The following is a 27,862-nucleotide window of genomic DNA, read 5'->3' on the forward strand; positions in this document are numbered from 1 at the left end:
TGAAGTCACGTGCTATTAAAAACACAACTTCCCTTTTCCGTATACTAAAGTGCAAATGTGCTGGATTGTCATTGCTGAAAATGGCGAGAGAGCTGTGACCGTTCTGAAGACTCTACTGACTCTGAACAAGCTGCCCAAGGTCCCAACAGTCATCCAGTCTTGTCACCGTACGTGGCTGTCCTGATCGTGTGTCTAAACTATTACCAGTGAGGGTGTGAAACAAGTACTGGAGCATCCTCAGATAGCTGGTCTATCAGTTGAATCATATCCCACCACACGTACGTACATATAAAGACAATGGATGAGAGAGGTCCTCCTCCTCCACCTCGAGTGGCCTCAAAAAGTGGCGATAAGAACGGGACGTCAGCCTCGTCCGACAAGAAGGAGAAGAAGATTGTCTGGCCATTCGGTAGAAAGAATCAAGGTATTAGACCCTTGTGTGCGTATACATTATGTGTGTGTACATGTGGCAAGTAAAGTATCTGTCAACAGGTGACTTATATGTTCGGATACATTAATATCACTTGTCATGTGCGTAAACTTAACAGTACACACTTCCTTATGAGGTTCTTTAATCTATAATTATCATTTAAAATTCTCTCCCCCCTCCTTTTCAGTCAAAGATCGGCCAGAGATATCTTCACCTGTTGATTTCGAACACACAGTCCACGTAGGATTTGACCCACACACTGGCGAATTCACAGTGAGCTCATGCACCACATTATAGTCGTACTTTAAAGAGGAGGAGCATCTTTTTGTGTATCTGCGTGTTTATATAGTAATAAATAGCCTTGTGTGCAATTTGGCAAACAGCTATGTGTGATTGTATGTCCATGTGATTATTGCTATTGAGTTACTTATTACCATTTGAGGATCACTCAATTAAGCTACTATGTCATGTGTACAGGGCATGCCAGAGGCTTGGGCCAAACTCCTCCTAAACAGTGGAATTAGTGCTGCTGAGAAAAAGAAGAACCCACAAGGTGTCATCAAGGCTTTAGAGTTTTACACGGCCAACTCCTCTGGAATCGGTGATGGGGAAACCAAGTTCATGACAGCACAGAGATACGGTGAGCTTCGTCTTGTTTGACTAACTATGCACCCTAAACAAGTGTTTTACCTTTTATGGTCAAAATGACCACAATGCTGATTGGAAGTAATAGGGTTGAAATAACATACTAGTCTCATTGTCCCTATATTTAGTAACATTGCTAATTGCCTAACGTGTGATGTGCTCACTAGATTCCCACACATTGCATTGTGTGAAGTGTTTGTGTGACCCACCAGTCCCAACGTGTAAAGAATAACTGTGTTCAACAACACTGTGTGCACTCCCGTTGTATGTGTTTACATTGACCTCTATTTTAGGTGGGGCTGGATCAAGACCAAGTCTAAGCTCAGACACGTTCACACCGCTGGCCCCCGTGAGACCCGCCCCTCAGCCTCCCTCAGGGGAATCCCCTCCTGATATACCCCCAAGACCTCCGGCCACTAAGAAATCCGACGGAAAAATTGCACTAAAGCCACCAATTGCAAGTAAGTATCTCGTTATACAGTGTGGAAGCCTCCAGTCATTGTTTAGACACTACATGCATGTGATCTGTGTGCACTGTAATTCGTATCAGGATGTGCTGTAATTGAATTGTTTTGTCCTGTAGCTACATCCCATGATGCAAGCTCTGCCAATCAAGCCTCACCTGCCACTGAGCAGAAGAGACAAAAGAAACCTAAAATGTCAGATTCTGAAGTCATTGCTCATCTCAGTAAGTTGGAGGTGATCACTTCATATACTTAGATGCTTAGGCCTGTTTTTAAAACCTTCTGCACCCCATCAAAGGTTAATGAATGGCTTCTATACTGTGTACATTTCTTATACTTCACAACATTTCCCATGCATGTCATGCATCTTGACAAACTGGTCCTCACATGTGCATTATAAAGAGTGGCAGGTTTTGTCATGTGTCTTCACCACTCTCTCCCCTCAGAGCAAATTGTGAGTGTTGGGGACCCAACAAGGAAGTACACCAAGATGGAGAAGATAGGACAGGGTGCCTCTGGTACTGTTGTCACTGCCATGGAGATATCGACTGTGCAACAGGTGGCCATTAAACAAATGAACATCTCACAGCAGCCAAAGAAGGTAAAATACTCATTCTCTCTTATTGTAAACCATGTGCTTGACCGTGGTACACTCTATATAATTATAGGAGTTGATCATCAATGAGATTCTGGTAATGAAAGAGATCAAACATCCAAACATCGTCAACTATGTAGACAGCTACCTTGTTGGAGAGTCTGAGCTCTGGGTAAGGCACTCGGGCTGTTAGTGGTGTACAGTGTTTGTCTCAAGGGGTAATCCACAACACTATTACATTTGTAAATGTGTTTCATGGTACTCTAACTGCCAAGCCCCATATGTGGACTCAAAACAGAATCTGTAGGGACTCTTTCCCTTTCCATTTGTTCAGTGCCTAATCTGTTTACTGTATAATTTCCTGTAGTTATGGATGTCATTACGTAAGTGTTATGTGTATTGTGTGCAGGTGGTGATGGAGTACCTGGCTGGTGGCTCTCTCACAGATGTTGTCACAGAGACATGCATGAATGAGGGTCAAATAGCTGCCGTGTCTCGAGAGGTTAGTATCCCGGCCCCCAGTAAAATACATAATTATCATATTGATTTCTTTTTCGACAGTGTTTGCAAGCTCTAGAGTTTCTCCATGCCAACCAGGTCATTCACAGAGACATCAAGAGCGACAACATTCTCTTGGGCATGGATGGTCAAGTTAAACTAAGTGAGTCCCTGTAAGCACTAATATTGCCTAAACTGTGTGTTTTGGTTTTGATGTGACTGCACTGTACGTGTATGTTGACAACAGTGTTACACTCTAATACAGTGCTATGGGGTGCCGTGTTTTCATACCCACACACACACACACACACACACACACACACACACACACACACACACACACACACAGCCGACTTCGGGTTCTGTGCTCAGATCACTCCGGAACAAAACAAACGCTCAACGATGGTGGGTACTCCGTACTGGATGGCCCCAGAGGTGGTGACAAGGAAACAGTACGGACCCAAAGTAGACATCTGGTCACTGGGGATCATGGCTATTGAGATGGTGGAGGGGGAACCCCCTTATCTCAACGAGAACCCTCTTAGGGTGGGTGGTTAGAAACTTCCCATGTTTAGTACGTGGTACAAGTTCAAATCTATTTATAGGCCACTGACTAACAAGCAAAAATATAAAACTGTAATGTTCACACAATCCTCTTGTGTACACTCACACCCTGTAGCTGTGTATTATTAATTTTAGTTAATGCACAGTGTTTGTTCAACCTCGCCACACATGCAATGACTTTTCTGCTTGTCCCCTCACAGGCCCTCTACCTGATTGCTACAAATGGAACCCCAGAACTTCAAAATCCTGAGAAGCTGTCGAAAACTTTTAAAGACTTTTTAACACAATGCTTAGAAATGGATGTAGAAAAAAGAAAGGGAGCCACTGAATTGTTACAGGTGAGCCTAGCCTCTACTACCGTATAGCACTTTATTTTTGAGGAGCTAATATTTCACGGATTGCTCAGACCTTAACATTCGAGGATAGAGGTTCAAATGACCACACCCCTACAGTAGACCGGAAGTAAACAATTTTGTTCAAGGTCAATCCGCGAAATTTTAGTTCCTCGAAAATAAAGCGCTATACTAGCTGTTACAGTATAATTATACTGGTGTATATGTAATGTACAGGTCTGTGCACATAGCATAATGGTGTGTGGTCACAATGCTCAAAATTACCTTGTACTTTTGAAATTAGATTTATTATGTAGTGTCTGTCTCGACTTGACTGAGTGTTGTTTGTTCCCTCTGCAGCACCCCTTCCTGCGCAAGTCAGCTCCCCTGTCCAGTTTAACACCACTAATTCTCGCAGCCAAAGAGATGGCCGGCAAGCACTGAATGCATCTTTCATTGATAGCGGACTGCTATAAACAGTTACTTATTATTATGTATTGTAGGATCAATTTGTGAGTACGTGTGTGTATGTGTACAATGTAGTGTAGATGTGTGCTGTAAATTAGTGTTTCAATTGACTTGTTTTTAGTCGTGCACTGATTGGTTGTACACTGTTTGTTATCACTGTTTCAATGACTTGACGTGTGGATCTGATGCCCTATACCAAAATAGTTGACGATGCAAGGTGGCAAATAATAATTGAAATTCATACCCCTCACAGATTATCAGCCGTTATTGTTCAATAAGGTGACCTGATTTTAGATAACAGCAAAATCATAAGTTACAAAACATTAGCTATAATAATTTTATTATACAATGTCATAATTATGTTTCACTACTACAAACACAACAGCAATTGCACTATCATTTGTTAAATTCAACAACTTTAGAGAATGGGGGTACACTGTCTTTGATATCATAGAACACACTCTTGATGACACCATCTTTGTCAGCCATAATATTGCTCTGCAGACAAGGACAAAAACGAAATCAATACTATGTAGCAACTGTAATTATAGTCATGCACGAGTGAGTGCTCATAATTATAATTATGGTTTCAAATTAAGGGCCCGTACTACAAGCACATGAATTTTTTGTGTCTGTAAATACCTCCATTTTCATTCCTTCAACTGTCATGACAATGGTTCCCTTGGTTACTTTGTCCCCCGCTGCTACGCCCACTCGAACAACCGTTGACGGATACTTGGGTGACCTCACTCCCCCCTCCTCTGACTTTTGCTTCTTTTGGACAAACTCAGCCATTGGTAGCTCCACACTGAAGCTTCCTGCCTGCATGTGAGGTCAACAACAAAAATCAATCTTGTTTAATAAAGATTTCAAATAAGGGCTAAATAGTAAAAAGTTATAAGGTCTGCGGGCTAAATAGCAACAAGTTATAAGGTCTGCCCATTATGCTGCATGCATGCACTCACTCTAGTAAAGATGTGCAGTTGTCTGTCGACCAAGGCTACATTAGCTTGAAATGTCCTCTCTCCAACAAACCCCTTCACCGTACCACCCTCTTCCAGCCAGCTGCTGGCCTCCATTGGAGAGGAGTCTCCCATAGACACTGTGTATCGATTGTTTCCTCTGTATGACACGTCTACTTCTACGGCTGCAAGGTGTTACAGAGTAAGTATTTGGTTGCAAGGTGACAATGCATGAACTCACTGTTGTCTTTGTCTTTGAGGCAGACTGTCCTATTGTGCACAGTGTTGACTCTCTGTGCAGACATGTCACAGAATGGGGAGAAAGGATCTGAAGAGATATAATTTCACCACCAAATTAGCATGTACAGACAGCATAGTGACTTTGTTACTAGAGCCTACCATGAACATAGGCTTCAGTAGATTTGTGAGATGCTCCTTCAAGAGCCAGTAGGGAGAGTGCTGCCTCCATGACTGACAGAGAGGGTAGGGGTTGAGGTGGCGGGAACAATGCCTCACTGTGTTGCTGCAGAAATTGTAAAGTTTGTCACTTCCTTGTACACTCTCAGGGTACACATGAAAATTAGCTCCTTAAATTAGGCAATTTATCAAAGCTATCTAGCACTTGTTTTTGGGGACCCATTATAGTAAGGAAATATGCGTATGGATTTTGTACCTCAATAAATCCAGTGTGAACATCTCCCTCTATGAACTGAGGATGGGAAGACAGCCTCTGGAGGAAGTCAATGTTGGTGCTCACACCGGCAACCTGCAGAGTGAATGCTGTCACATAACCTAAATATTCCCACACAACGAGCACCTGATAGTGTTTCAGTGACTCAGTGAGCTTCTTGAGTGAGGACTCTCTGTCCTCTGCCCACACTGCCAGCTTGGCAATCATTGGGTCGTAGTATGTCTTCACTTCATCTCCTGCACAATAATGATTGTGATGAAAGAATCAACTTAATTTCTGCGATACAAAACAGGGGAGGGCACTGCACAAAGATACCTTAGGTTGTTCCTACACCTATGAATACAAAAGTGAAAGGCTGTACCTCACTGGTTGCTAAGGCTTTTGTCAACAAACAAAATACTACCTTGTTTGACGCCAGTGTCCACACGGATGGTCTGTGACGTGGTGGGCGGGCAAAGGTGGTGCAGGTGACCAGGACTGGGTATGAAGTTTCTACACAGCACAATTAAATCAAACACATAACACAGTGTACATAATATTACATGAATAGCATTTACAACAAAACTTACTTGTCTGGGTTCTCAGCGTATATTCGAGCTTCAAAAGCATGCCCTCGAGGGACGAGTTCAGATTGGTTTTTAATTGGTAGGGGTCTCCCCGCTGCTACTCGTAGCTGCCATTCCACCAGGTCAGTTCCTGTAATCATTTCAGTGATTGGGTGCTCGACTTGAAGCCGAGTGTTCATCTCCATGAAGTAGAACTTTTGCTGGGCGTCCATGATAAACTCCACTGTCCCGGCACCCACGTACCCAACGGCTTGAGCAGCACTAACAGCTGCAGAGTATATCCCCTCTCTAACGTCTGATCTCAGGCCAGGCTGAAGGAAAGGATCACCAACATAATCACAACTAGATACAGTCAGAAAGGGCCAAATCCCAATCATTACTGTAACAATATTATTGTTACTACTGTATCTCTCCATTCTCTCCTAGCTACCTAACTTACTGCTGGTGCTTCCTCAATAATCTTCTGGTGTCGTCTCTGTACGCTACAGTCCCTCTCAAACAAGTGCACAGTGTTACCTTGCTTGTCTGCAAAAATCTGGATCTCTACGTGTCTTGGCCTCTCCACAAACTTCTCCACCATGACCTTATCATCACCGAAACTCTTGAGTGCCTCAGAGCGACAAGCATCCAGTGCCTCCTGGAAGTGGTCAGCCGAGGGCACTATCCTCATGCCCTTACCTCCTCCACCCAAGTCAGCTTTGATCATCACAGGGTACCTACAGAATAGTACGTGCTATAATTAACAACACCAGTGAACACACACACACACACACACATTACAAGGCAATAGAGTGATGCACGAGGTAAAGGGCTCACCCCATTTTGTCGGCCTCTACCTTGAGACGTGGGTCTGATTGGTCCTCTCCAAAGTACCCAGGTACCACAGGCACACCTGACTCACTCATAATCCTCTTAGATACTCTACATGGCACACACAGGAATGATATGTACAATAGCCCGGCCTATATCCTCACCTCTTGACTCCCATCTTCTCAATGGCAGAGGGGGGTGGGCCAACAAACTCCACCCCCTCATTTGTACACAGCTCAGCAAAATGTTTGTTCTCGGACAGAAAACCGTAGCCTGGATGTATGGCCTGTGCTCCTGTTGCCTTGGCAACTTCTATTATTTTGTCCTGTCTCAAATAGCTCTCACTAGAAGGGGCAGGGCCGATACAGTAGGCCTCGTCCGCCTTGTGTGTGTGTGTGAGGTGAGTGTGGTGAGTGATAATTGTTTTGTGACTGATTGGAGGGGTGTATAGATTACAACATATCGGGTATTACCACATACCATATCAGCGTGCATTGTATTCCTGTCGGCCTCACTGAAGACAGCCACCGAGCGAATACCCAATCGATGTGCTGTGCGCATAACCCTACAAGCAATCTCTCCACGATTGGCTACCAGGATCTTGTCGAAGAGTTGCTGTGAGTCTCCCGACAGCTCTCTACACAGCCACACACTGCACAGTACAGAGGGAGCACACACTCACTCAACAGTGCACAGTGTATCTAACACTAGCACTAGGCTCATACTCACCTGCGTAGATGTCTCTTTTGCCCGACCAAAGGCAGTCTAAGACACCTCAGGGCAGCCATTGCTTGCTTTAATTATTAAATTGACCTATCCGACCTCCACTAGATCTATAAGGATATTCACGGTTCCCATTCACAAACACTCAAACAACCAAAATAGCTACATAAACATGAATTTTCTTCTATATAGGCAGTAACAAAATAATATCTAACAGTGTTTCACTTTTTAATTGGTGTGTGAAGCTCTCTGTAAAGGAGAGGAAAACGTATTCAATGAAGTTAAAACTCACAAAATTGTTCATACCTTTCACCAACTTCCATTGACTTGAGATTGAGCATTAGAGTCTCTGCATTCAAGTACACTCTATTTTGGGACTGTGCAATCTGCAGCAATATAGAAATTCACACTGAAAAAAGAAAAAGGCAATTAAATCATTTTCTTACCGTCCTTGCAATGGTCTGTGCAGCTCTAATTCTTCTCAGCTTGAGATATCCAGGGTTGCCAGCAATAGCTTTACCAATGTGGAGAAGAGGTTAAGGATAGCAACACAACACAGAGTGTATAAATCAAGTATCGAGTATATAGAGGATATCATTGTGGCTGCTTCAGCCTCTCCCTCAGCCTGTACAATCTTTTCTTGTCGTTCTTGCTTAGCCTTCTCCACCACAAACGTGGCACGCTGAGCCTCTTGTTGAGCTGTGGGAGGGTGGGGTTAGTGAAATACAGCTGGCTTGTACTTATATTTTGTGAGCTCACCAACTTGCTTGGACTCCACTGCGGCTGTGTATTCTCTGCCAAAACTCAAGTCAGTCTGTAAGCGCCATTAATGATTGCATATATGGAGTCCTAAATAATGCATTAACTCACAAGTGACACATCATCCAGAACGAGGAAGAAGTCTTTCGCCCTCTCCACAAGCTGTTCCCTCACCAGATTGCTAACCTGGAAAAAATTAATTGCAAGGAATTACACAATTTTCTCTCTTACCTTTCCACGCTGAGTGATGAGTTGGGACGCATTAAACTGAGCGACCACAGCCTTCAACACCTGCAGAGGACACAGTATCACTAAACAAGTACTGTATCAACCCTGAGAATGCTTCCTTTAAACTCACCTCATTGCAGATAGAAGGCAATACTCTCTCATCATAGTCCTGGCCCAGTTGACGGTACAAGCTCGGCAGCTCAGACTGACTGGGTCGGAAGAGCACTCTCAGTCCAATGTTGACCATCTGCAGATCCTTGGATCCAGTCGGAGATGTGAGGAGCTTGGGGCGAGCACGAATGTCATAGATTATGGGGTATTGGAACCAAGGTATGCGGAAATGAAGACCTTCCCCATAGATGGTTTTCTGGACTCCACTGATTCTACTGAATATGATGGCACGATGACCACCATCAACTGGAAGGAGTGTGACTTTAATATAATTATGGCAATAGTGAATACATCAAAGAATCCTCTACCAGACTACCTGTGTACAGTGACTGAGATATTCCGTATCCAATGACAGCTGCAGTCCCTAACAGCTGTAGTCCAATCCCAGTGCCCTTGGGTATTCCACCACCACTTTGAAACAGCTTCTGTAACTGCTGGGCCATCTTGTCTAGCCTTCTTTTGTGTCCACGTGGTCAACACTTGTTAGGATTAGTAGCCGCGGTGTTGTTTGAATACTTTCTGCCTTCAGACAATCCTTTTTTATTTTTTATTTTTTTTTTAATAAAGAACATGTAGGGTAATGTGTACAGGGAAGGACTTCTATGTAGACAAAATAAAAGGTGGATGGTACAGAAATTAAAGGTACATACAAAGTTTCAGTTTATTGGTGGAGGTGGGCCTCCGAGATCACCAGGTCGATAGCCCCAGATCTAAAGGGGTGTTCACTTGACGATCTGGATCCTCTAATGGCTTGGATAGATGAGCGAAGGAGGGAAAAGGTTAGTCTGCAACGGAGCCAGCATAGTGTGCTGCTATACGATTGGTCCCATTTAGATGATAACATAGAGGCGAGCCTCTTGTAGAAGGTAGTTGCTTCACGAGCTAGGCCTCTTGTTGCAGAGAGGACTAGTGGGGAAAAGGATGCCTGTTCAATGTCTAGAATTCTTTGTTCATAGGCCCTTTTTCTTTATTTGCTCATGCTTGCGATAGACTGTTTGAGAGTCTGTGTGTCTGTTGGATGCAGCGTGTGGGTTAAATACCCTAACATCAAAATAGGTTCTTTCAAAGGAGCCACCCCATACTCCATTGGCTGCAATGTCTAGGCGTGCACCTGGTTGTATATTGGCACTTGCTCCTGCTAGGTTCTCCCCCGTAACCGGTAACAGTTCAGGTTCGGTGCACACGTTGTTGCAGACCTCACTAAGAAGATCTGCAGTCAAGTCTCTTATCTCGTTATGCCGAATAGACGGAAAACCGCCCTTCACACAAGAGAGAGTGTGACGGTGAAGGAATAACCACAGGCACATTTCGAGGGTAGCTTGTTTGGGGTACAACCATAACGCAGAGATAGAGCGTCTCTAAAGGCTTGTTTATGAAGGGTGAAACCATGGGTTTTGAGCGGTAGGGTGGTTAGCCATGACGATTCTTTAGACAGATTAACAGATCTTCTCATGTCGGTAGAAAGTAGTGGCGTCAGTGTATTGATGTCGTTCTTGGTTCTCTCTCTGTTTTGCTGGCCTACGGTAGATTTGGCCATTAGTGACTCCGAGATAATCTCCTGCCCATAGTGTGTGTCTTGTTTGATGATATGAATACAGAGGGCAGATGTGACGTATCGAGAGGCATTGTAATCATGAGTAGCCTGTTTAAATGGTATACGGATACCTAATCTACCTTCCCTTGCTGGAAGGGCAAAGAGTGTACATTCAGTATCATTTGGTGGAGGAGTACCGGTGAGAGAAGGGATTAGGTACTTACGCAGTGCTTCGTCCAGCGGTGTCAGTACTTGACTCATGATCCTGTTTGGTGTTGTGCGACACATATAGGTCCATTTGCTTGATAATCCATGGTTTAATGCAGAGTAGGCAGTTGGGTAGTGGCAATATCTGCAAGGTTTGTCACGAGTGCGAACCAGCTGGCAACTTTAGACTCAGCGAAGGTCTCCATGTACCCTGGGGAGCCAATGGGTGATCCTAGGTAAGGTCTTTCATCCGGAGTGACGTTCACACCAGTCTGGTGGAAGGTAGTGGACCCAATGGCGTGGAATCCCTCCTTAGTAACCAACCATGTCTTCTGAGGGTTCAGGTAGTACCTAAAGGCTGGGCCTTTTTTGGTTAAGGTGTCCCACCACTCACGTAGGTCCGATATTTTCCCCGCAGCTGCAGCGCTTGGGTGGTTTTACTGTTTGAGAGTTTTTTGATGAGGGGAATGCTGGCCAGAGCATACATAGGCATGGCAAGGGGGTCACCTTGTGTGGTGCCTTCTTGGGAGAGTAAGCAGTCTCCATCAACGTATAGATCTGTGGGCTCTCTGTAGGTACGTATTGATGAGGATGGTGGCCAATGCCGGGCAAAGTCTGCGTATATTGTGGAGGGCCACTTTGCGGTTCAGCGAGTTAAATGCGTTGGTAGCATCTGCTAGGAGAATGGCTTCATTGTCATCTGAATCAAGGCACCTTCTAGCTGCGTGTACAGCGGCTTCTATGCCCTCCAACTGCCTTCCACAGAGTTGATACAGCCTGACACTTCTCTTGGATGTCAGGTTTAATTAAGGACAAGGTAGCTTTGGCAATTATTCTTCAGACGATCCTTACCCTTTCTATGAGCTGCTTTTACTGTGCTTTTACTATATATCTAGAGGCGCTCAGCTTTTCCAACGAATGGCTGTGGATATCAAGGGTGCTACTGTGGATAAAAGGTACTATGTAGACAAAAAGATCCAAACTGGATTCTATGGGGCCACTTGGCTATCCAAGGATCTGAGGAATGGCTCTGCTGAAGTGTGCTTGAAGGTATGTAGGCATAATCCTCGTAATAGTTATGCTTATTGATGTTGTGCACAGACTTTCTTTTATGAGAAATCTGCACAACAAGAGTTAGCAATTCTCAAAGAGATGACGTTAGGAAAGTTTCGTCATGAAAACCTCTGTACTGTGCTTCACGTCTGCGTTGACAAGGCCCCTGTGCGATCCGCCACAGGTGAGTTGTAAAATGGTACTCACAATGAATGTGACTACCCTACAACTCACTGTAGGGAAGTTGCTCACTCATTCCAGCTATGTGGTGTTTGAGTACTGCAGTGGGACGGATCTGTTCAACTTTCTTGTGACTGGACCATTTGAAAAGATCAATAGGTGATCAAATTATATCATTGCTTGTACAGTATAGCCAGTACATGTAGTTACATGCTAGAAATATATCACTTCCCTGCCCCGGCATCAATTTTGAGCTGGTCAATTTTTACATGCGTGCTCAGTGTAGTACATCACAAGACTCATTGCTAACATTTGACCTTTGCACATAGAAAACTATGATACATCGCGCAGCTAACTAATTATGCTCTTTCACTCTGTGTCTCAACCAACAACTGGCTACCTTCGTATCTTGTAGAAACATGTCAATTTTAATTCCAGAAAATGATATCCAGGGTGTCATATAGGATTTTGAGGGCACACAGAGTGTGTTGCCGGCTATGGAAATCCAGGGGCATGCCCCCCTGGAAATTTTTTGTTGATTAGGTGGTCTTAGGTGAATTCTGGTGGATTTTGGGGATTGCCTTTGCATTCTCAGTCGTACAACTAGTACCTGAATGCAAATTTTAGGGAGGGATATCCCCCCCTTAACCCCCTTGTATGACACCCGTATATCATAACTACTTGACCACAATTTCTGGTACCGCCTACATGCTCTGTAGATTGCAGAGGGAGTGAGAAACAAGTACTGTTATAGCGGGTAAATTTGGCAATTGAATTATTATTGGTGATTTTTAATTTGACGATATGCTGCATAGCGATCTCGTGCGATGTACTGGGACGCTAAAACACTGGTAATTTAAATTTTGGTGACCCTCCCTTGATTTACCAAATCGTCAAAATTAATTCGTCCCCACCAATACGATAATTGATTTGGAGTGGCCTAAATAACTATTTTCATCTTTTGTTATCAGAGTGAGTGGTTTTCCTGAGCCACTGGCCCAGCATTACTTCACCCAGACCCTGCTGGCGGTGGCCTACCTCCACGAAAGAGGCGTGTTTCACAGAGACATAAAACCAGAAAACTGCGTTCTCGATGGAAACTTCAACCTCAAACTGACTGACTTTGGAACAAACAAAGTAAGTCATGCAGCAGCCATCTAGCTTACTTTGCCAATAAATCACCTTGCATGCACTCGATATATACTTGCTGTACCTAGGTACCACTGTAGTGACATTTTTGTAAGCCAGGTATGTAATTCTGACTATTGCTGCAGATACTGACAGAGTCAGGTGACCCAGCTCAGGTGCTGCGTACAGCCACTAAGGGGATTGGCACTGACTCATATCGTGCTCCTGAGGTGAACGGGGTCAATGGGTACGACCCCTCACTGGCCGATGTATGGTCTCTGGGAGTCACTCTTTTCTTTATGGTTAGTGGATATAAGTTTGTTATTTTTCAGCTATTAAATCACACAACTTTTCTACATGACACACGCACACGGTCAGGTGGGTATAGAAGAGATGGTGGCTAAGGTGAGCAGCCTGGATCCATACACAAGACAGATGGTGGCTCCTCTAGGTATCGTGTTCCCCTTCCCACTGCACTGCTCTAAACTTGACTGTTTTATGAATGCAGCACTAGTTGACAAAGGTACAATGGATGATAAGTACTAAGTTTTTATAGAGAGTATCCTAGTTGCTCGAGTTTTGGTCGCTTAATTTTCGCTTTGAAAACAATACCCATTTGAGAAGACACTACCCTTTTTTTCTAAAACTAAAAAATTGATTCTGTAGCCCAAAAGCAATCATTAACATATCGTAGCACTACCAAACAGCAACTAAATACATGTTTTGAAATTAGAGGTTTCTAAGATACCTTTGAGAGCATTCCATTTCAAAATTAAAGTGTTAACCATATAGATTTTGGTAGAATAAGCTCTCTGTATACTTAGTGGTCCGTACGTCCAGCTCCCCGTAACGAACAGTTCTGGACAGAGTGGGATGACCTCTATCGCAAGTTCTCCCCACGATTGGTGAATCTGTTCAATCGTGTGTTTCATCTCCAGCCGACCAATAGGATCACAATCAGAGAGCTTGCCCAACACTCCTGGGTGTCCAAGTCAAGCAGACTACACCCTAAGGAGATTCTCATACAAATGCGTGATAGGTGAAGTCAGATATGGCATACCCATTAATTCACTCACTGTCCATTACCAGTACCTTAGTGTGATTGCACACATGTTAATACACCTTGCACATGACACATACACAGGTGTCCCAGTAGTGTGTCCCTTTCGCAGCAGCCCTCTCCAAGAGTACAGGCTACTAAGACACTTGGCGGAGTCGATCAGGCCTCTCTCCGCTCTGCCCTCAGTTCGTCAGAGGTGCCAAACTACCTCACTGACTCAGAGCTGTGGATGTACTCTGAGACACTCTACCAACTGGAGGAGACACAACTCAGCATTGTCCTAGAATCAGCTGACATTCAAGAGTTCATCCTTGACATCAGCTTTTGTCGAAAAGTATTGACAACCATTCTTACTGAGCCTCAAGTCCACGAACACAGGTAAAGGGTGCTGCCAGCTCCTCAGCAAAAAGTAGTACACGTGATCGTATCTAACCTCCTCTGGTACTCTGCTCTGGTACAAACTAATAGTACTTGTATTCTAAACAAAGTATAATAATTGAGTTCAATTTTGCTTACACTGGACTCCACTGTCTTTCCACCAGATCAATAGGTTCCCTGCATGGAGGGTGGGTGGTGAACTACCTGTCTGCCATCGGGTTCCTGCCCCAAGGATCTGTACTCTATCTACCCCAGGACCGCCTAAACCTGCCTCTCATATCAGCAGCGACCATGATTTTGGATGGCCTGGAAACTGCTGTATTTAAAAGTGCTCTGGAAATCGATTGGTGTGTGTGTGTGTGTGCGTGTGTGCGTGTGTGCGTGCGTGCGTGCGTGTGTTTACCAGCTCAAGTTGACATGATCAATTTATTGTTTGTTTTTGTTCCAGTATGGACGACGAGGAAACACCTACTGATCTCTCTGTTGCCGGGTCATTGCCAGGAGATGCATTATTACAGTCAGTAGTTACTCTAAAAGCTTTTACTTTTTACCAAATTCTTAATGATCTCTATGCATGTTCTCACAATCAACCTCTTTTTGATACCAGGTTTACAGGGTTCTCGTTCAATAATGACAGCGGGTTCCCCACACCGCCATACAGTCAGTCGGAACAGTCAACTGACCACGTACCACTACCACCCAGACCAGCTGGAATTCTCAGGAGATTCTCCTCTGAACCTAACTTTGCCTACATACACAACATGCCCATGGACATTGCATCCAGTATAGCTGGCTCTATCCCTCAAGGTTTGTAATTTTAGCCATTTCACATTCGTATTTGTAAGTCGATCATGGAAGTTTGGCTAGGCCCTATCACAGAATAACATTTATGCTAAGATCAATAATTGGTATACCCAATAAAATTTGGGGTAATAAAATTATAGAATTTTGCTCTTGTAGCACAGAATTCAAAGGAAAACTATGCTAATGAAAGCATCGCAGGTGCTGATGCCTCGGTGGAGATGCCAAAGCTACATAACATAAAGCTACTTTTTATTCAGTCCAATTCATGCATGCAAACTCAAAGAGTGGGTAATGATCAACCATGAATGTTGTTACAAACGATCGATGCCAAAAGTTCAAGTCTAAAATTAATGGCTGCCGTCTGCAGAGCCTTGCAGCTCTCTTCTCACTCATGCAGCTACCAATAGCTAGCGTTCTAGTGCAGAGCTAACTACTAAGTAGAGTAGCAACACTCGGTAAACAAGTTTGGCTACGTGCTCTTCTGAAAAGGCTGCAATGGCATTCCAAGTAAGCAAACTAGGCATAACTCGAGAACGAAGCATTATTTTGCAAATCCACGAATTAAAGTCCAAGTAAACATGACTAGAAGCCTATAGAAACTCTTACTTGCACTTGATTCATCCTTGAGCAGCTGTAGCAGTCTACACACACACACACACACACACACACACACACAGACACAGAAACACACTACCGTATACCTCGCTTGCGCATGCGCACCGAGGCATAACAAATGCCATAGACTATTGGAATGCAATGTTGCTCAAATTTGAGCAAGCAACAATCTGATTCAGTACTTTCCACAATGACGCCACAAACAGTTAAAATTATTTGCCTTTCAAAAAGTGTAACACGACTAGGATCTAACAACTGTAGTAACCACAGACCAATTCTGTGGTTGGACTGTTGGGTAGTTAGAGCACAGCTGGAGCAGTTAGAGCAGCAAGTTAGAGCATTAGTACAACCAGTAGGTTGCACATAGGATTGACAGTGCAGTAGTGTGTGTTTTCAATTATTGCACAAATTTTGACTCGTGTTTAAACTGCTCTATTTCTGCAGGGAAAAGCCACAGCAAGAAATGGACTGGATAGATAGCCTTTTATCTGTCTAAATGTGTGATACTATACCACACTTACGTCACCACAAATTGATCTCATTGGTCAACAGCTGTAGGATATATAGAATATTAGCATACAGCCCCAGGCATGCACAGTTTTTCAAGCTGTTTTTTTGTTTTTTCATTTGTTCAAGAAAGTAAGCAAAGAGAAAAGAGCCATGCTTGACGGTACTAAGACTCAAAGCGACGGCAGAAACACGGAAGGTGCTCTCCAATAAGATGGCTAAGCTTCCATGGGTCCATGGGCGCGGTTTAGATACATTTTATTCAAGAAGAGCTTGCGACTCCAGTAAGGGACGTTGAATGGTCAACGCTTGGACCAAGGAAGCTCTTGAGCATCTGTAGGAGTCAACATGTTGCTCATGTAGCTCTTTAACGGCTGCAAAATCCGGCATAGTCTTGTTCTTTTTTGCAGTCTGCATCGTGATTGAATTGTTGCTAGGGGGAGGTCCTTTTATAGTGCTGCGGTCACGTGGTATAAGTCAGATATGCCACACCTACTCGGAGGATATGCACCCTATATATCCTCCTCTTAGGTGTGGTATATCCTATACATATTTGAAAAATTGCACTATTTTCATATTTCACCGTGTTTCGTCTGACTGACTAAGTAAGTTAGTAACTTTCTTGAAAAGCATTTCCTCCTTGTACAGACATGTTCAGATACAGCCTCTAGTCGACTAGAACCCGGACCATGGGCGTTTTTCTCAGAATTTCTTTTGCTTCCAAGAAGCAAATGACCTCTCAGGCTCCACTTTTCTTACCTACGCAATTCCGCCATCTTTAAATAACTGCCACAGCAACGCACATGGCAACTTATGAGATGGGCGTGGCTTTGACATCGATAACACAAAACCTCCTTTCTTCAGCTCAGCTCTCCATTCTCTCACTTTAGGTATGCTATTTATGCTAAACGTATGCACTGACTGGATATACCATAGCCATAGACTTCCATGCTTTTGCACTTGGAAGTATATCTATAGTATAGTACAGTATAAACATGGCTGCCATATTATCACATAGATAATGAATAAAATATTATTATTCCAGTACTGTCTTCTCTTCTTGAACTTCTCTTGCTTCTTGATGTTCCTCTTGAAGTTCTTAGGTATTTCACTTTCGTTATGGAGGAGTATAATAATTATACTTCTGTCCAACGACCACTTTTATAATTATATTATCTTAAGATTACAGGACGATAACAAATTAATCAACGTCACATTAATTCTATCTTATCAATAATGTACTACTGTATGAAAAAAGAAAGGGAATCAAAACTAAAAAACATTTGCAATGTAAACGTTGCTAGGGTTGCCAGGAAAAGAAAAGCGCGAAAATGCGAAGAAACAAGAAATTCGGCGAGTGTATAACTCCAATCTGTTACAACGTCATTCACATGTACAGTCGAGTGGCCTACTGTACTGTTGATAAGGAATTTAGAATCAAAATACAGGTTGAGTAAAATGCACAGTCATTGCACTAAATAAGAATTCACCTTTGGACAGTGAAACTATTATTACTTGCAATGTGAAAGGATTGGCCAGGAAAAGTACCAAAACAAGTATAGCTTAAATTTCTTGAAACAGTACATGTGAATGACGTTGTAACGGATTGGAGTTATGCACTCGCCGAATTTCTTGTTTCTTCGCTTTTTCGCGCTTTTCTTTTCCTGGCAATCCTAGCAACGTTCACATTGCAAATGTTTTTTAGTTTGATAGATAAAGGAGAGAGAGATTGGAAACGGAAGTCAAAACGTCTACTTTATTCCAGGGGGTGTGGCTTAATTCAGAAATTATCCACATTGCCAGCCCAAACGTGGGAAAACAAGCTTTATTTAAAAGCAAATCCAGACCCTTCCAAACCTTCCCAAAGCTTCGATACAATGCCCCTCCATGGTAGGCATAACTTAGAAATGACAAAAAAATTTAGATTGTTGTGAAGTTGCTAGAGGGGGATCAAGTCTAATATAGCTAGAGCTGTCTAACTAAGTAGTGTGCTGTGTCTTATATGGTCTCAAGTATTGTGGAAGTGCAAGCAGCAGAACTCTTACATTGACAGTAAGACAATCGTTTGTCTATGGTTTGTCTTTTTGGCCATTTTTTCCAACGTTAAAACAGCAGCGTCGATTAAACCGCATTGGCAACGTGGTTGTTCATTTGAACTTTTGCTTGGCCAATAATATCCATAGAGCACTCGCAACAGTGCATTAACTAGTATTTATTACTAGAATGTTTTGCGAGCATCAAACATAATGATGCGAACTTGAAATACTTTGCAAAAATGAAATCACGAAACCTAAAACTAGTACTGGTGACAGAACACAATAGGTTAGATCGCAACGGGTCAATGCTGATTTAGTTGATTTGCAGATTTGCAAAGGTTTTTCACCAGCAAAATATTCTAGTAATAATTAGGCCAGTGTTCGTCAATGTCTTGTTTCTGGTTTGGAAATCACCTTACCACTAGTGAGGTAGGGAGGTTATCATTATTTATTATTGTGACATCACTTCCTGTAAAACCCCATTTCCTGCTAATTAAAATAACCACACTGGATATACAATAAAACCACAAATATGAAAAAGGAAAATCTTACCTAATCTATGCTGCAATCTATGCTATTTATCATGTGACACACCCACAAGTAGGTGTGGCTAATGAAAATAATGGAGTGATGTCATAATAATGAGTTTTTTGATGAGGCAGTGAAATTTGAGGAGGGAGGTAACCAGAAACAAGACATTGATTAACATTGGCCTTATGGTATTCAGTTGTTATTCAGTAGATCTTACGTGTCTACCTCACACACTCCACATGAATACTTCTCACACAGATGAGTCGTCACAAGACAGTATGGCGTGGAGTGCACAGAGCTCACAAGAAGAGTGCCCTGAGGATTTTTTGACCCCTAACAGAACTGACTACAGCCATTGTCACCATCTACTTCCCTTGGGCGTGGCAATAAATACCAGTAAACCACGGCAATACAAGTGAGTTGCATAATAATATTGTTGATTTAAAAGTGCTGGATAAGTCCTAACAGTATGCACACGTCTTTTTATACATGGTATACAGTTACATATAATGTATAGTTTTAGCTATCTTAATATTCTCTCTGCTACATAATTATAGGGCAGCTGCTTTGTTCTGCAAGCTCTCTGGTCTGCTGACTAGCTATGGGCTCTATCAGGTGGTACTTAACGAGCAGCTGGCCCTCTACTGTCGAGGCAGTGCTGCCAACTTTTCTGCCAGAGTGGTTCTTATAGACCTTGCTACTGGACAGGGTAAGCACTGTGTTGTGTACTGTGTATAAGTTTGTATGTGAGGATGCAACTACATGTACAGTCATGATGTATACATTGAATCACAAGTCATTGTCTTTGGGCATTTTTGGTGATGGATGATCATGACATGTATTGGGGTATTTGTTCAGTATCATCTATGCATGCATATCAGGACCATTGGTCCTCAGTGAATGCATGTGTTGAGCCTTAATAAAATTTTGTTTGTGTTCATCTGCAGTGGGCATCTCTTGCTGGTGTTTCACAGGACGAGATGAGTGGATGGCTATTCTGACAAGAGTTAGCAGCGACATGACCCCTAGCAACAAATAAACTATAATTGTGGTATAGCACTACCTGGTACACATGCGGTTATTGTTCATTCATTTTTGTACATGGTTCAAAGTTTGAATTTTTTTGTCATGAAATCAGATAATCAGCTGAATTTTTCATAAAATCAGATTGAGTCAATTACTGGGTTAATTAGTTCCTTTGCTTTGATAAAGAGTATGTCAAAATGATCTTTACTGGCTTTCAACTCAGTCAGAGAAATGTCCAGAGCCTTCTTGTTTACTGCCTCCTGTCCGTGGAAACTGTAACAAACAATCATGTATATAGTCATTGTATGGCAATGAAGAAGTACACTCACAACAGTTGAGTATAATAATTGTGGTACGTGCTATACACAACACTTACAGGGCAATCAGCAGTAGTGCAATGAGCTTCCACTGAGGGGGCCTGAAGGCCACACATTTGTTGGTCAATCTAAGGGACAGAGACAATCATAAAAACTGACACAGAAACAACCCACCTAAAAGATGAGGCCATTTCCATTACACCACTTCCCTCACCAAGAGACTGTAGCGTGGAGCGTAGCTGGCTCATAAACAGGGATCTTTGAACTTGACTAACACACATGTCGTGTAGCGGAGGATGGAACACACCTTCAGAGTGGTCATGCTGCTTCGTTCCTACAGTGTTCAACCAAATGTCCAATGAGTCGGATATTTGTTGAATGTACTTGTTTGCAAACTGTTCATCGCCACCGCCACAGTTAAAGGGATGGTTTGATACCGAGGTATTTTTGTCACTCAGGCATAAAGATTCAAACGAAGATAAGTTTATAGCGTGTAATGGAGCATCATCGGTTGTGATGGGTTGTGATGAGCTATCATCGGTGGTTGGTTGCTGCTTGGTATCCACCGAGACTGGTTGTGATGAGCCATCATCGGTGGTTGGTTGCTGCTTGGTATCCACTGACACTGGTTGTGATGGGCCATCATCGGTGGTTGGTTGCTGCTTGGTATCCACCGAGACTAGTTGTGATGAGCCATCATCGGTGGTTGGTTGCTGCTTGGTATCCACTGAGACTGGTTGTGATGAGGTAGCTTCGGTTACCGGCTTACAGAGGGGGGAGTCTAACAGGGGGAGAAGCTGCATGGACCTGCATTGTAAAAACAAACATGTTACCGCAACACATGTGTACCCCCTTACACATGTGCTGTTTTGTGTGAAGTGTGTTAATGCAACACATATCAACATGTGTGACATATCAACATGTGTGTGTGCTAAAACTACACACAGCTCCATTTTAACACATATCTCCTACTCAAATGTGTTTAAACGACACGCAATTTGTTGCTAATTTAACACAGCTTAGTTTTAACGCAGATCTCTTACTTAAGTGTGTTTAAATGACACCTTACTTGTGTTATATTTAACACACACTGTGTGCTCGCTTTACTTCAATATTATAGATGCAAGAATAGAATGATACATTCATGGATAGGACAGGGTTATTAAAAGTCAACATGATGAAAATTCTTATTCACATGCACATACATTTAATTGTGTCATGCATGGATACTCAAGAAAAAATTGTTGTTTATAACTGTTGACTTTATAAACATTGTAGTATGACAAATACATTTCTGTGTTGTACAAATAAATAAAAGTGTTTTTCATCGTCGGTAATAAATTATTTCACCGAACACTCTTCATTGGCTTGCATGCATGGGCAAAACTCCTTCCCAGAATGATCACGAATCAGGCCGGCCCTGTACACACAGAGAACGTAAAGAGCACTATTTACATGCAGTACGAACTATTCAGTGGAGAATTAATGTCGTAGCCGTATAATATACTTTATTTCAATGTTGCTATGGGGGACCAGGCCATGATCATAGATACAGACATACTATATAGATAGACACACTTGCTTGATCCAGTGTATAACACTTTCTTTGACTGAAAATAATTATAATTATGGGGACTAATTTACATACTGTATCTACTCCTTAAAAACTTAGACTCGCAAGCCGTCACTGTTGCAGGCGAACAGTAGACTGGTCAAACTCCGTGTTGAGACTTGTGTAACGTTTGCCACGATATTTGTGGCAACTAACCGCATGCGGTTACCACAAGATCAATGATAGTGACGTTTCACTAGAAAACTCTACGTATCACATGCAGTATACTGACGTCACGAAAACCGCAGCCACTTAAAATATTTCTGATATGCTGGCTGTGCAACACGAGTCTCAACACGGAGTTTGACCAGTCTACTGTTCGCCTGCAACAGTGACGGCTTGCGAGTCTATAAAAACTGGCTAACTTATCTTTTAGTATACCCTGTTAATTGTTGCTTGGGGCTTAGAGCAACCTGCTGCATGCAGACAGAGCTATAGAGACTAGACTGAAGACTGCACTTGCTTGTATTAAACTTGGTGTCCATATTTATTGGGTGTGGTCCAACTTTTGTGCCGCACCCAACTATATCCCATGGCTATTAGAATGTTTTTTTGTTTTTTGTTTTTTTAATAATAATAATAATTATTGCAAGTGAAAAGATAAAACACAAAAAAAAAAAAAAAAAAAAAAAAACAAGAAAAAAACAACAACATGTGACATAAGTTCCTGGGAAAACACATGTTTCAGACCGATAGCACCCGGCCTTCTTGGGTTGCTAGGTCAATAGTGCCGGTGTCTAAGGCCTTCCATGGTGTGGTGGTGGTGAATGACTTCCTAGAGCCTCTGATGCACATAATCTCTGATCTTATGAGGGAGAAATTTAGCCTATACATCTCATCCAATTTAGAGTTGTGCTGTATGTTTTGTCATGTTTCTCTGCCAGCATTGAAGCTAGTTTCTTGTAGACAATAGCTGCAGCCGGACCCATACCTCCAGCAGCAGAGAAAACAAAGGCGTAAACGATCCATGTTCGACTTCTCTTACACGCTGTTCATAAGCTCTCTTCTTCTCCATCTCGTTTCTTCTGTAGCTCTGGGCCATGGTGGAGCGGCGATAGGTAGGTGCGTACGGGTTGAAGACCCTGACATCAAAAAATGCACTCTGTCTATCGTTGCTCCAGAAGCTCTGGGCCACAACATCAAGGCGAGCCCCATTCTCGCGGTTGGTTGTCCTAAGTTGGAACTGCTCTTCCGTCACAGGCTGTAAGGTTGGTTCAATACCCACATCTGGACATACTTCGCTCATAAGATTTGCTGTGATGTTGCGTATTTCATTATGTCTTATTGTTGGAAATCCTCCCCTAGAGCAGCTGAGTGCATGCTCTACTGTGAAGTGATGTCCACAGACACAGTGAGAGGGTAGGTTCTGAGGCCGCCAGCCGTACCTGAGGCAAAGAGCATCTCTGAAGGCTCCCTTGTGTAGCATGAAACCATGCTCTTCAATAGGCAGCGCTGTTATCCAGCTTGAGGTACCTTTCTCTGAGCATATTCCAACCATTTTTTTCAAATTGTTTGGTAGTTCTTCATTTAGCTCACTTGCTGTCCTGGCTTCCATCTGTTGGCGGAATTTTTTGGCATTGTTCCTCAGTCTGGCTTGCTTTTGCTTCATTGTAGGTTCGTATATATCGGATTGGTCAAGTATCAGGCTGACTAGTGGTGCTGAGATTGACATGCTCATCGTGAACTGGCCAGGGCTTGTTTCACACGGGTTTGCTATACCAAGTCCCCCATGGCGGGCTGGGAGTGCCATTATCTGTCTTTCCAGATCATCAAAGGCATTCTGTCCAGTCAATTTTGGACGACTTGGTATAGCAAACCCGTGTGAAACAAGCCCATGCAGTCACTCTGAAGCTAATGTGACACTGTTGTTAGGTGAGAAGTAGTTTTCTTAAATTGTAATGCTATCTAATTCTATAGGTATTAAATTCGGAGCGGCCTGGTTTGAATTCTTCAGACCCGTGCTGTTCTTCTAGAGCAGGGAGCACAAGTCTCAAGTCATCAGAAATATAGAAACAAACTCCAATTAATGTCTGGCATAAAGTTGAAAATCAATCCCAGTGTTGTTTAGGTAAGAAATTGTTTTTTAAATTGTATAAAGCTATTCAGGAATCCAATCTTCTATAGGTAATATGGAGCGGACCTGTTTTGCCTTTAGACCCTTTGCATCTATAAAGCTAGAGCGAGCAGAAATCAAACAGAGGGTACCAAACATTGTCACTATTTTGTGCACTTCTTAATTTAGAGATGTATGACTGATGTTCGATATCATAATTATTATTCCTAATTTTATTCTCATATGTATGTCTTAAACGTTCACAATTAAACATGCAATCATACTGTATTATCATGTAGCTTCTTGTTTCTATTGTGATGTACTATAATTATGCGTATCATGTGAGCACAGCAGTAACTGATACATGATTTAGCATCACCTGCTCTTTTAACACATGATTGTGTTTAGTGTGCTATTTTATGGGACAATCGAATAACACACATTCTTAAATAACACAGTTACGAATAACACAGTTAATGATTTAGCACACCTGCTTTTAACACATGTGTTTAGTGTGATATTTTAAGGGACAATCGAATAACACGTTTGTTTTTACAGTGTGATAGCCATTATAGCTATTGAAATTTGGTTTTAGCTGACAAAACATACCGCTTTGTTGTCCTAGCCATTGGAGGGAAAGTAGAGAGTTGGGAGCGGTAGAAATTTGAAGCTTTGAAACACTGAGAGCTACAAAACTTCTGCAGAGACAAACAGAATAAAATTTATTGAATGGATTTTCGCTCACCTTTCTCTGAGTGAGATCCAAGACTTGGTTGGTTGCCGTGGATATGTGGTATTTTTGTTTTGGTACGTTGACTAGTTGTTGGTCACAGAGAGGGTACCCACAGAGGTGGTCGATGTTCCTCTCGTCCACCACGTCACTGTACTGACTCACAGTGAGAAGGTCAGCCTGCATAATCATGCACACTTATTAACACAGGGAGTATTTACAATTATGCGAATACTGGTTAATAAGCGCATGCGCCTATAGAGGAAAGAGCAGACCTCTATGTATGTGCCTATTATCCAGATGTGCTTACAGAGATTAATACAATTAACCACGCCCATGATGTTTCAATCTCTTCTATTAACTGGCTCAATCGTTGTCTGAAAGAGGTCTATATAGTCATATCAGCGTAACACAACTAGAGGAGACTTCTCATCTATAAAGAAGTGTGGAGACCAGTTGTTGGGCAGAAAACTGTGCAGAGAATCATGCGCTTCTATCGAGGCTTTTGGTCTGCTAGCCTATTAGTTAATATGCGCTTATTAACTAAGTGCGCTTATTAATATGGTAACATATTAAAGTACAACTACCGTACTTCTTCTAAAAGAGGCCGCCGCTTTTTAATAATTACGATATCAGCTAGGGCTATAATTAGAGACAGAAAATTAGATTTGGTCCAAAGAGCAGCATAATTAGAAGGGCGCCTTATTATTTGAGCAAGTGGTATCCTCAATTTCAGGCCGCCCAAAAAACATTATGGAACTCGAGGTTCAGGTTTGTAAAATGAAGTATATCCTTGACCTTCCAACTGGCCTTTTTGTGGCAACTACAGGTGGAGGAGGTGTCTCACACATCCTCAAGCTTCATGAAAATAGAAGTGATACTGGCCTCCATTTAGCGACCCCCAAAAAAATCTGTAGCCACGTGGAGCTCTGTAATTATAGAGACCTCAAAATTACTTTTCAGTCTAGGTGGCGCATAATTAGAAGGGCACCTCTTTTAGAAGTACGGTATACAGTAGACTCTCGCTATTCCGGCTCTCTGAAGTACGGCCACCTCGATATACCGGCTCTGTGAAGTACGGCTACCTCGATATACCGGCCATTTGGCTTGGCACGGAATGCTAGCTATAATTATGTTTACTGCACAAAACTCACCCTGAAGTACGGCCACTCGCTATTCCGTTTACCGGCCAGTGCTGGCTGTCCCAAACAAGGTTTTTAATGTAATTTTATACGTATATTACGGCCGGATATGACGTTTTGGGTGTGGTTTAGCAAATAAAATTGGTTAAATAGAGAACAGAATGATTCATTATCCTACATTATTTCGAGACAAGAACCGCAAAGTAGTAATTAGATTCAAGGTAAGGTCGTTTTTAAGCCGCGGCTATTTCCTGAGCTGCAGCCACCTCGCTATTCCGGCCAAGCTGCATGGTCCCAAGGGTGACCGGATTAACAAGAGTCTACTGTGTATACAGTAGACTCTCGCTATTCCGGCTCTCTGAAGTACGGCCACCTCGATATACCGGCCATTTGGCTTGGCACGGAATGCTAGCTATATGTTTACTGCACAAAACTCACCCTGAAGTACGGCCACTCGCTATTCCGTTAACCGGCCAGTGCCCAAACAAGGTTTTCAATGTAATTTTATACGTATATTACGGCCGGATATGACGTTTTGGGTGTGGTTTAGCAAATAAAATTGGATTACATTTAAATAGAGAACAGAATGATTCATTATCCTACATTATCCTCGAGACAAGAACCGCAAAAGTAGTCATTAGATTCGAGGTAAGGTCGTTTTTAAGCCGCGGCTATTTCCTGAGCTGCAGCCACCTCGCTATTCCGGCCAAGCTGCATGGTCCCAAGGGTGACCGGATTAACGAGAGTCTACTGTATATGAGTAATTTTCTGCAAACGTTTGTATGAACTACCATTTAAATTTCGTACAGTGCTTAGGATAGTGCAGTGACGATAAACATATTTCATTTTCGTATGATGCTCTTCAATACGAAAATAACCCACTATAACCAATAATACTTAACTGCCTGCAGTAGTCGGCTCTCAGTGATGCCCATCTCCAAGAGTTCCTCAATGCACCTCAGAGCAGAAGTTCCGTCACTGTTAAAGTAAAATTTATATAACCAGGAGTACTCCTGCATGTAAACTTACATTGCCATTTCCCTACCCCAACGATTTCGGATTTCAGCAGGTACGTCTGCTCCCTACACGCACATATAAAGTTTGACTCTCACAGTCACAGACTTGACACTAGAGCACTACAGACAAGTAAATCATCCAAGTCCACACGTACGTACGTACCTCTGATCCGACTTGCACTGTCTTCTAGACACTCTATTTTAGTCCAAGGCCGTAGCAAGCGGTCAGGCTAGCTGGTAAGTGACCACTTTTTGGAGCTAAGTAGGTAATGGTCGTCATGATTGAAAATTGCATAAGTGGTTTCCTGGTAATGGTCGTCACTATTGTAATCGATAACTATACTACTTCATAGAGGGAAGTGCGGCCTGGGATCGAGGCTAATAGTCGATCCGACATACTTGAACTTTCACTAATTAGATCCAGAGGAGGTTCGGACATCACTTGAACTTTCACTAATTATGACCTTTTAATGACATTCAAATTACTTTTCGTTTTTGCTGACTCAGCAGTAGCGTTCTCTGCTAGTCTCTATTTTAGCCGCCCTCTAAAAGTTGGGCGGCCTAATCACGAGTCTATGTTATAGAGGGCGACTGATTTTTTTTATTTTTTATTTTTTTTTCTTTATAAAATTTAATGCAGAGCATAGGTGCGTACCAACTAGCAACTGAGAGCTAATATTAGGTAGCCCTAACAAAAACAGCAAAAGGCAAAACAAAAAAACAACAAAAAAAACAACAAAAACAAACAAAACGAACAAAAAAACACAAGTAACTAAAAAGTGCAGGCAGTGACAAGGACAGTGAAATACAAATTAATTAACAGACACAAAACTGTAAGTAAGGGCAAGCAGACAATTAATTATAAGTAAGTAATTTATGAGACAATATTTCTGCACGGTTTCTGTCGCTGAATCTGTTGACAGCTAGTTGTGTTTGGTGTCTATGATGGTTACTGGACCTAACCCTATCAGCACATAATACCCATACTAGCTAGATCCAGTCATGTTCTACTGCTGAGTCAGCAAAA

General features: G+C 42.5%; 5 protein-coding genes and 2 long non-coding RNA genes across 13 annotated transcripts; 3 read left to right on the plus strand and 4 right to left on the minus strand.

The window, feature by feature from the left end:
* Positions 1-30: 30 nt before the first annotated feature.
* Positions 31-4,169, plus strand: LOC135341177 (serine/threonine-protein kinase PAK 1-like). The gene is made up of 12 exons (XM_064537678.1): positions 31-424; positions 618-703; positions 908-1,070; positions 1,369-1,536; positions 1,659-1,763; positions 1,986-2,140; positions 2,208-2,306; positions 2,544-2,636; positions 2,696-2,795; positions 2,982-3,178; positions 3,397-3,534; positions 3,889-4,169. Exons 1-12 carry the CDS (start codon positions 298-300, stop codon positions 3,970-3,972), a joined length of 1,515 nt encoding a protein of 504 aa, XP_064393748.1. The 5' UTR covers positions 31-297; the 3' UTR covers positions 3,973-4,169.
* A 40-nt stretch (positions 4,170-4,209) lies between these two features.
* Positions 4,210-7,883, minus strand: LOC135341168 (methylcrotonoyl-CoA carboxylase subunit alpha, mitochondrial-like). Its single transcript, XM_064537669.1, has 14 exons — positions 7,755-7,883; positions 7,506-7,677; positions 7,190-7,407; positions 7,032-7,136; positions 6,655-6,931; positions 6,219-6,526; positions 6,053-6,141; positions 5,776-5,885; positions 5,632-5,724; positions 5,358-5,481; positions 5,200-5,286; positions 4,962-5,143; positions 4,639-4,818; positions 4,210-4,494 (listed from the first exon to the last, which is right to left on the minus strand). Exons 1-14 carry the CDS (start codon positions 7,811-7,813, stop codon positions 4,393-4,395), a joined length of 2,106 nt encoding a protein of 701 aa, XP_064393739.1. The 5' UTR covers positions 7,814-7,883; the 3' UTR covers positions 4,210-4,392.
* On the minus strand, positions 7,870-9,404 carry LOC135341192 (prohibitin-2-like). The gene is made up of 9 exons (XM_064537701.1): positions 9,223-9,404; positions 8,866-9,167; positions 8,739-8,798; positions 8,619-8,693; positions 8,508-8,562; positions 8,342-8,447; positions 8,195-8,270; positions 8,055-8,134; positions 7,870-7,997 (listed from the first exon to the last, which is right to left on the minus strand). The coding sequence occupies exons 1-9, from the start codon at positions 9,347-9,349 to the stop codon at positions 7,970-7,972; spliced, it is 909 nt and encodes a 302-aa protein (XP_064393771.1). The 5' UTR covers positions 9,350-9,404; the 3' UTR covers positions 7,870-7,969.
* A 2,081-nt stretch (positions 9,405-11,485) lies between these two features.
* LOC135341165 (uncharacterized) lies at positions 11,486-20,107 on the plus strand. Its single transcript, XM_064537664.1, has 14 exons — positions 11,486-11,697; positions 11,749-11,884; positions 11,940-12,039; positions 12,852-13,017; positions 13,155-13,310; positions 13,387-13,531; positions 13,849-14,047; positions 14,153-14,446; positions 14,611-14,793; positions 14,895-14,963; positions 15,054-15,253; positions 19,198-19,354; positions 19,497-19,648; positions 19,887-20,107. The coding sequence occupies exons 1-14, from the start codon at positions 11,566-11,568 to the stop codon at positions 19,976-19,978; spliced, it is 2,181 nt and encodes a 726-aa protein (XP_064393734.1). The 5' UTR covers positions 11,486-11,565; the 3' UTR covers positions 19,979-20,107.
* On the minus strand, positions 20,045-27,142 carry LOC135341187 (putative RNA polymerase II subunit B1 CTD phosphatase Rpap2). 7 transcript variants are annotated; one of them, XM_064537693.1, is made up of 8 exons: positions 26,999-27,142; positions 26,865-26,955; positions 26,722-26,797; positions 24,693-24,857; positions 24,557-24,645; positions 20,457-21,089; positions 20,342-20,410; positions 20,045-20,238 (listed from the first exon to the last, which is right to left on the minus strand). In XM_064537693.1, exons 3-8 carry the CDS (start codon positions 26,752-26,754, stop codon positions 20,103-20,105), a joined length of 1,125 nt encoding a protein of 374 aa, XP_064393763.1. In that variant the 5' UTR covers positions 26,755-26,797; positions 26,865-26,955; positions 26,999-27,142; the 3' UTR covers positions 20,045-20,102. The 7 variants fall into 7 exon arrangements, 6 of the variants coding, with proteins under 6 accessions (XP_064393763.1, XP_064393759.1, XP_064393765.1 ...); XM_064537689.1 differs by having other exon boundaries at positions 26,849-26,955; XM_064537695.1 differs by having other exon boundaries at positions 26,865-26,901; positions 26,999-27,127.
* LOC135341199 (uncharacterized) lies at positions 21,452-23,738 on the minus strand. The gene is made up of 2 exons (XR_010396536.1): positions 22,276-23,738; positions 21,452-21,702 (listed from the first exon to the last, which is right to left on the minus strand). It is a non-coding gene; the product is annotated as an uncharacterized LOC135341199 (long non-coding RNA).
* LOC135341200 (uncharacterized) lies at positions 23,732-24,167 on the plus strand. Its single transcript, XR_010396537.1, has 3 exons — positions 23,732-23,766; positions 23,812-23,962; positions 24,019-24,167. It is a non-coding gene; the product is annotated as an uncharacterized LOC135341200 (long non-coding RNA).
* Positions 27,143-27,862: the final 720 nt, after the last annotated feature.

The sequence above is a fragment of the Halichondria panicea genome, chromosome 9 (assembly GCF_963675165.1).
Source record: "Halichondria panicea chromosome 9, odHalPani1.1, whole genome shotgun sequence".
NCBI lineage: Eukaryota > Metazoa > Porifera > Demospongiae > Suberitida > Halichondriidae > Halichondria > Halichondria panicea.

Coding starts and splice junctions, on each gene's coding strand:
- LOC135341177 (XM_064537678.1), top strand. CDS start 298: ATGGATGAGAGAGGTCCTCCTCCTCCACCTCGAGTGGCCTCAAAAAGT. Junction 425..617: donor ATTCGGTAGAAAGAATCAAG/GTATTAGACCCT, acceptor CCTCCTTTTCAG/TCAAAGATCGGCCAGAGATA. Junction 1,764..1,985: donor TGAAGTCATTGCTCATCTCA/GTAAGTTGGAGG, acceptor CTCTCCCCTCAG/AGCAAATTGTGAGTGTTGGG.
- LOC135341168 (XM_064537669.1), bottom strand. CDS start 7,813: ATGGCTGCCCTGAGGTGTCTTAGACTGCCTTTGGTCGGGCAAAAGAGA. Junction 7,137..7,189: donor GAGAAGATGGGAGTCAAGAG/GTGAGGATATAG, acceptor TGTGCCATGTAG/AGTATCTAAGAGGATTATGA. Junction 5,144..5,199: donor CCTCAAAGACAAAGACAACA/GTGAGTTCATGC, acceptor AACACCTTGCAG/CCGTAGAAGTAGACGTGTCA.
- LOC135341192 (XM_064537701.1), bottom strand. CDS start 9,349: ATGGCCCAGCAGTTACAGAAGCTGTTTCAAAGTGGTGGTGGAATACCC. Junction 9,168..9,222: donor ATCTCAGTCACTGTACACAG/GTAGTCTGGTAG, acceptor ATTATATTAAAG/TCACACTCCTTCCAGTTGAT. Junction 8,271..8,341: donor GCTGAAGCAGCCACAATGAT/ATCCTCTATATA, acceptor TCTTCTCCACAT/TGGTAAAGCTATTGCTGGCA.
- LOC135341165 (XM_064537664.1), top strand. CDS start 11,566: ATGGCTGTGGATATCAAGGGTGCTACTGTGGATAAAAGGTACTATGTA. Junction 14,447..14,610: donor CCTCAAGTCCACGAACACAG/GTAAAGGGTGCT, acceptor TCTTTCCACCAG/ATCAATAGGTTCCCTGCATG. Junction 19,649..19,886: donor AGACCTTGCTACTGGACAGG/GTAAGCACTGTG, acceptor GTTCATCTGCAG/TGGGCATCTCTTGCTGGTGT.
- LOC135341187 (XM_064537689.1), bottom strand. Junction 21,090..24,556: donor ATGGCTAGGACAACAAAGCG/GTATGTTTTGTC, acceptor TTTACAATGCAG/GTCCATGCAGCTTCTCCCCC. Junction 20,411..20,456: donor GAAATGGCCTCATCTTTTAG/GTGGGTTGTTTC, acceptor TCTGTCCCTTAG/ATTGACCAACAAATGTGTGG.